The 6,193-nt window shown below is 48.4% G+C and overlaps 1 protein-coding gene across 1 annotated transcript; it reads right to left on the bottom strand.

Annotated features, from left to right (window-relative positions):
- Positions 1-1,409: 1,409 nt before the first annotated feature.
- MAP1LC3C (microtubule associated protein 1 light chain 3 gamma) lies at positions 1,410-5,301 on the bottom strand. The gene is made up of 4 exons (XM_054497030.2): positions 5,155-5,301; positions 4,999-5,054; positions 4,736-4,842; positions 1,410-2,590 (listed from the first exon to the last, which is right to left on the bottom strand). Exons 1-4 carry the CDS (start codon positions 5,210-5,212, stop codon positions 2,368-2,370), a joined length of 444 nt encoding a protein of 147 aa, XP_054353005.1. The 5' UTR covers positions 5,213-5,301; the 3' UTR covers positions 1,410-2,367.
- Between the last annotated feature and the right edge of the window lie 892 nt (positions 5,302-6,193).

Genomic DNA, 6,193 nt, shown 5'->3' with positions numbered 1-6,193 from the left:
GAGGACAATCCCTTCACCCCAGTTGCCAAACAGACCCCCCACCCTTGGGTTTTCCTCCTCCCTCCATCCCTAACGGTTCTGGCCTTCTCAAACTGCTTTGGATCTGATTCCTCTTGGGTTGAAGCAGATCAAGTTCCCCGCAGGCACCCCAGTTGTGAGGGAGACTGTATTTTTTTTAACAACACCCCCACTCCCCACCTGTTCCTCCCCCTTCCCATGCTGCCAACTTTTTTTTTTTTTTGAGACAGAGTCTCACTCTGTTGCCCAGGCTGGAGTGCAGTGGTGCGATCACAGCTCACTGCAACCTCCACCTCCTAGGTTCAAGCAATTTTCCTGCTTCAGCCTCCCCAGTAGCTGGGACTACAGATATGCACTGCCACGCCTGGCTAATTTTTTGTATTTAAGTAGAGATGGGGTTTCATCGTGTTGCCCAGGCTGGTCTCGAACTCCTGAGTTCAGGCAATCTGCCCACCTCAGCCTCCCAAAGTGCTAGGATTACAGGAATGAGCCACTGTGCCTGTCCCCATGCTGCCAACTTCTAATCACAATAGTGACTCTGTGCTTGTCTATTTCTGTGTATAAATGGAATGTTGTGGAGATGACCCCTCCCTGTGCCAGCTGGTTCCTCTTCCTTTTCCCCTGGTCACAGCCACTCACGGAAGCAGGACCAGTAAGAAACCTACAATTAAAAAAAAAAAAAAAAAAAAGCCGGGCGCAGTGGATCATGCCTGTAATCCTAGCACTTTGGGAGGCCGAGGTGGGTGGATCACCTGAGGTTGGGGGTTCAAGACCAGCCTGACCAACATGGAGAAACCCTACTAAAAATACAAAAACTCTACTAAAAATACAAAATTAGCTGGGCGTGGTAGCACATGCCTGTAATCCCAGCTACTCGGGAGGCTGAGGCAGGAGAATCGCTTGAAGCCAGGAGGCGGAGGTTGCAGTGAGCTGAGATAGCACCACTGCACTCCAGCCTGGGTGACAGAGCAAGACTCTGTCTCAAAAAAAAAAAAAAAAAAAAAAAAGACAATAAGAGAAAGGCTTATTAATGGGGGAAAAAAAAATCCCCCCTAGGGAGAAGCTTATTCGCCATTTTCTACACACGCGACCTATGTGGAAACATGGCTGGTGACTACCTGTACTTCTTGACTCTACCTCTGCATACAATGACTCAGCTAATCAGCCCAATAAGTGCCCTGTGTTCATTTTTGTTCAGGGAGGCACTGCTTTGGGAACTATTCCCAGTGTCCTCCTTACTTGTTAGAATTAATAAAATCCCCTTTTTAAATCCTCCTTGGGAGTAGTGATTGGACCGTCACCCACCAAGCAATCAAACCCACCCACTGTGTGGGTTAACTGTAACAGTAGTTAGCCATAGAGAGTTGTGAAAAGAAGCCAAAGAATAAAGCTCCTTTAAAATAAAGAATATTTATTTTAGAATACAGCTTGGCACATAGTAAACATGCACATGGTTTAAATGACTTTATGTTGAGAAGTTACAGCTTTGGCATAAATATGTATGGTATAGAAGGACAAAAAGAGAGTGACAGAAAATAACCAAATAGAGTGAATGCTGGGGAAATCGAATAATCTCTCTAATGACCCAGATAAGAGCACCTCCAGATGAACTTACCATGGTTCACGCTGGCTTCACTGGGTTCCAAAGAGACAGCCTACAGGCCAGAGGTTCTCTAGGACGAGCCCTAGATGGGACACCTGCCCACATACAGGGAGTGAAACCCACTCCTCAATGGCCCTCCCGCATATACCACAGAAGACACTTAAAATATTATCTCCAGCTCATCACACAAAACCATCACACAAGCCAACCATTTCTTATTTAGAATACGGTTATATGGCTGGATGCAGTGGCTCATGCCTGTAATCCCAGCACTTTGGGTGGATCACCTGAGGTCAGGAGTTCGAGACCAGCCTGGCCAACATGGTGAAACCCTGTCTCTACTAAAAATACAAAAATTAGCCTGGTGTGGTGGCATGTGCTTGTAATACCAGCCACTCGGGGGTGGAGGCAGAAGAATCACTTGAACCCGGGAGGCAGACGTTGCAGTGAGCCAAGATCATGCCACTGCGCTCCAGCCTGGGCAATAGAGCAAGACCCTGTCTCAAAAAAAAAAATGATAATTATATAACTTTCAAGAGCAGCCCACATTTTTCTTAGAAGGACACAAGAGCACAGAGCACAAAAAGTAAACTAGGAAGAGCCACCACTCTGCTGCCACTGGTTGGAGCTGATCACCCCAGGCATCCCTGCTTCTCAGACTCCTCCACTGTATACACAGGAGAAAACCAATCCCTTCTGCCAGCATCTGACGCATCTGTCAGAGCACACATCCTTCCCGACATGGGCTAGAGAGGATTGCAGGGTCTGTCCTCAAGGCTGCTCCCATCCCTGGGGGCTGCTGACTCCAGGCAGCCAAACGTCTCCTGGGAGGCGTAGGTCATGTACACGAAGCCATCCTCATCCTTGTAGTCTCTGTAGATCTCTGCCATGGTTGCGCTCATGCTGACCAGGCTCTTGTTGTTCACCAGCAAGTAAAAGGCTTCCGTGGCTCTCAGGACCATGCGGCTCCTGGGATAGGCAGGAGGGTGGTGAGGGGGTGGCCTGCGAGACAGCCCAGGGATCTGCAGCCTCATGACACTCAAGAAGACTGAATTGCTCCCTTCTTCTTCCCTGAGATTTAGGAACTACAAGGCTTCCCAGTTGGGTCAAAAGGGTGAGGCCATTCCATGGATGAAATATGACAACACAAACAGGATGAGGAAACATGACAACACAAAAACGCTAAGCAAATAACTTCTATTTGCTATGAAATGAAAGCTATTGGGCTGGGTGCAGTGGCTCATGCCTCTAATCCCAGCACTTTGGGAAGCCAAGGCAGGCAGATCACGAGGTCAAGAGATCGAGGCCATCCTGGCCAACATGGTGAAACCTGGTTTCTACTAAAAATACAAAAATTAGCTGGGTGTGGTGGCGTGCACCTGTAGTTCCAGCTACTCGGGAGGCTGAGGCAGGAGAACCGGGAGGCGGAGGTTGCAGTGAGCCGAAATTGCGCCACTGCACTCCAGCCTGGTGACAGAGCAAGACTGCATCTCAAAAAAAAAAAAAAAAAAAAGAAAAGAAATTAAAGCTATTTCCCTAGAGGTACAAAGGTGATGCACAGTCTCTCTGACATTTCATTTTTTTTTTTTTTATTCCCCTGCCTCAGCCTCCCAAGTAGCTGGGATGACAGGCACGCAACACCACACCTGGGTAATTTTTGTATTTTTAGTAGAGACGGGGTTTCACCATGTTGGCCAGGTTGGTCTGGAACTCCTGACCTCAGGTAATCCGCCTGCCTTGGCTTCCCAAAGTGCTGGGATCACAGTGTGAGCCCGGCTCTAACCCTAACTTTCATTCTCCCCTTGGCCATCTTCAGTTCACACTGAACTAACTTTAACACGTAAGCTTGCCTAGAGGGAGGAAATCAGAATGCTCTTAACTCAGTAAAACAAAATAAAAAGAGGCCTGGGCAACATCGTGAGACCCCCATCTCTACAAAACATTTTTAAAATTAGCCGGGCGCGGTGGTGCTTTCCTGTAGTCCCAGCTACTCAGGAGGCTGAGATGGGAGGATCGCCTGAGCCCAGGAGGTCAAGGCTGCAGTGAACTAGGATCACACCACTGCACTCCAGCCTAGGCGACAGAGCTAAACAAAGCAAAATAAAAAGACACTCATTCATCGTGTGTTCTCAAAAAAACAGGCTGCAACAGCGACGCAGCTTCCAAGCACTTTTCAACCCTGTTGAAAACTTACTCATCGGGTCTATTTACCTTACTCCCAAATCATTTTTTACTGAATCCATGTGTCAAGTGACTTCCTTTAAGCTTTAAGAATAGCTGCCTGTTCTTTGCTGTATGTACCTCTGGCTTAACCAAGGGAGGAGTGTGTTTGGGGGATGCTTTTCTCTCTCAGTGTTCTGAGCAGGGAATGTTTCCTTTGGGGAGAAGTCCCCACCCCCAGGCGCACGTACACTTGGAAAAGGTGCTGGTCTCTGCAACGGACGCGCAGACTCAGTTTCACACAAGATCTGAAAGAAAGGTTATCTCCCGGACTAGCTTGAGAGCCAAGACTAACCACTTTAGGAAATTCTTAGAAATGTTGACAGGTCTTTGTTGTTGTTGTTGTTGTTGTTGTTGTCTGAGGGATTCTCCTTACCTGTTTAAAATAGAGTAATTTCTTTTTTTTTTTTTTTTTTTTTTGAGACAGAGTTTCACTCTTGTTGCCCAGGCTGGAGTGCAGTGGCACAATCTCGGCTCACTGTAACCTCCGCCTCCCAGGTTCAAGCGATTCTCCTGCCTCAGCCTCCCAAGTAGCTAGGATTACAGGCACCCACCACCACGCCTAGCTAATTTTTGTATTTTTAGTAGAGACAGCGTTTCACCACGTTGGCCAGGCTGGTCTCGAACTCCTAACCTCTGCGATCCACCTGCCTCAGCCTCCCAAAGTGCTGGGATTACAGGCATGAGACACTGCGCCCGGGTTTAAAATAGAGTAATTCTAAGAGCATCTTTTCAGGGTACTAGTGAATCTAAAAGATGACTTCAAAAAAATCTCTTTCCTCTCTTCTCCTGACATGCCCCCATCCCCAAAATAAAACCGCCACAACGAAGAAAGCCGAACAGCCGCGGCGCACCCAGCGCATCTTCCTCCCGGGCATGCTCTGCGCCACCTACCGGATGATGCTGAGGAACTGGGTCATGGTCAGCTCCTGCGGGACCAGGAACTTGGTTTTGTCCAGCAGGGGCAGGAACGTCTCCCTGGGGTAGCGCTCCACTATCACCTGTCAAGAGTGTCAGTCCTTAAGAATGTGACTCAGCGTGAGTCTTAGGAACTCGGAACAGAGAGAGGGAAGCTGTTGGCTGCTCCTGGTGTTTTCAAAGAACAGGATCAGAACCCCACCCCCACGCCCCCCAGCGGAAGTCCAGTGGTGTCTTACCGGGATTTTGTTGGGGAACTTTGCCCGGATTCCAGCAACTTCCTCTTGTCTGATTGCTGTGAATATTTCAAGCACAAGAGAAAAAGCAAAGATCAAGAGAAGGCCAGATCCTCTCCTCTCTTTAGATAATCCAGAAAGCTACCCCAAGAAATTTACCCAAGCTTTTCCTCTGCTTGAAAGGTCTGACGCTTGGGATTTTCTGTGGAGGCGGCATTGCACTCAACAGCTGTGTCTGTTTTAAAAAAGAAAAAAAACTGTCCCGCAACCAGGAACCTAACTCATTCCTCCAGCTGCTTCCAAACTGCCTGCAGGAGCCTGAAGGAGGCCCTTATGTAGGGCTGAGTGACATCAGGCCTCTCCTCTCCCTCCCCTCTCCCCACTCCCCCTCCCTGGGCAGCAGGAGGTCAGTTCTGATGGAAATGGAATCGCCACCTGCTTGCTGGTCAGAGAAAGCCACTTTGTTCATGACCAGTTCAAGATGTTTCTTTGCAAAAGAAATTAGGGTTTGTAGTAAAATCATTGGCTGGGCAGCAGACTGTGGAGAGGTAAAACTGCCTTGTGCTGGGATGTTTTTATCCTTCAGTAGCAAGTGGGGGTCCAAGCTGGATCCACCTCAGCCTGAAGTGTGCTGTGTGGTTCTCACAATGGTCCATGCCCTTTTTCACAGAAAGAAACCTATACTAAGAAAGGTGAAGTGATTTGCCCGAGGGCACACAGCTAGTAAGAGAAGCGGTATGGATTAAAACCTAGAGTTGTACACTGGGTGCAGTGGCCCACGCCTGTAATCCCAGCACTTGGGAGGCCGAGGCGGGTGGATCACCTGGCCAACATGCTGAAACCCCATCTCTACTAAAAATGAGCCGGGCGTGGTAGCGGGCACCTGTAATCCCAGCTACTCAGGAGGCTGAGGCAAGAGAATCGCTTGAACCCAGGAGGCGGAGGTTGTAGTGAGCTTAGGTCACACCATTGCACTCCAGCCTCGGCAACAAGAGCGAAACTTCATCTCAAAAAAAAAAAACAAAAAAAAAAAAACCCAGAGTTGTTACAAGGAAGTCCAAGTACTACACTCCGGTATATTCTGTCACTTAGTTTTCTCTGGGATAAAAGAAGGAAGGAAGGACAATTGTCCCCAAGATCTCACTTTTAGAGTTAAGAAATTGGGCCTCTGGTCATACACAGGGGAAACCAAACTCCA

The sequence above is a fragment of the Pongo pygmaeus genome, chromosome 1 (genome assembly GCF_028885625.2).
Source record: "Pongo pygmaeus isolate AG05252 chromosome 1, NHGRI_mPonPyg2-v2.0_pri, whole genome shotgun sequence".
NCBI lineage: Eukaryota > Metazoa > Chordata > Mammalia > Primates > Hominidae > Pongo > Pongo pygmaeus.
The sequence above is the reverse complement of the archived record's forward strand: the minus strand, read 5'-3'. Positions and strand labels throughout refer to the sequence as shown.

Coding starts and splice junctions, on each gene's coding strand:
- MAP1LC3C (XM_054497030.2), bottom strand. CDS start 5,212: ATGCCGCCTCCACAGAAAATCCCAAGCGTCAGACCTTTCAAGCAGAGG. Junction 4,843..4,998: donor AGTTCCCCAACAAAATCCCG/GTAAGACACCAC, acceptor CACTCTTGACAG/GTGATAGTGGAGCGCTACCC. Junction 2,591..4,735: donor CAGTTCCTCAGCATCATCCG/GTAGGTGGCGCA, acceptor TGCCTATCCCAG/GAGCCGCATGGTCCTGAGAG.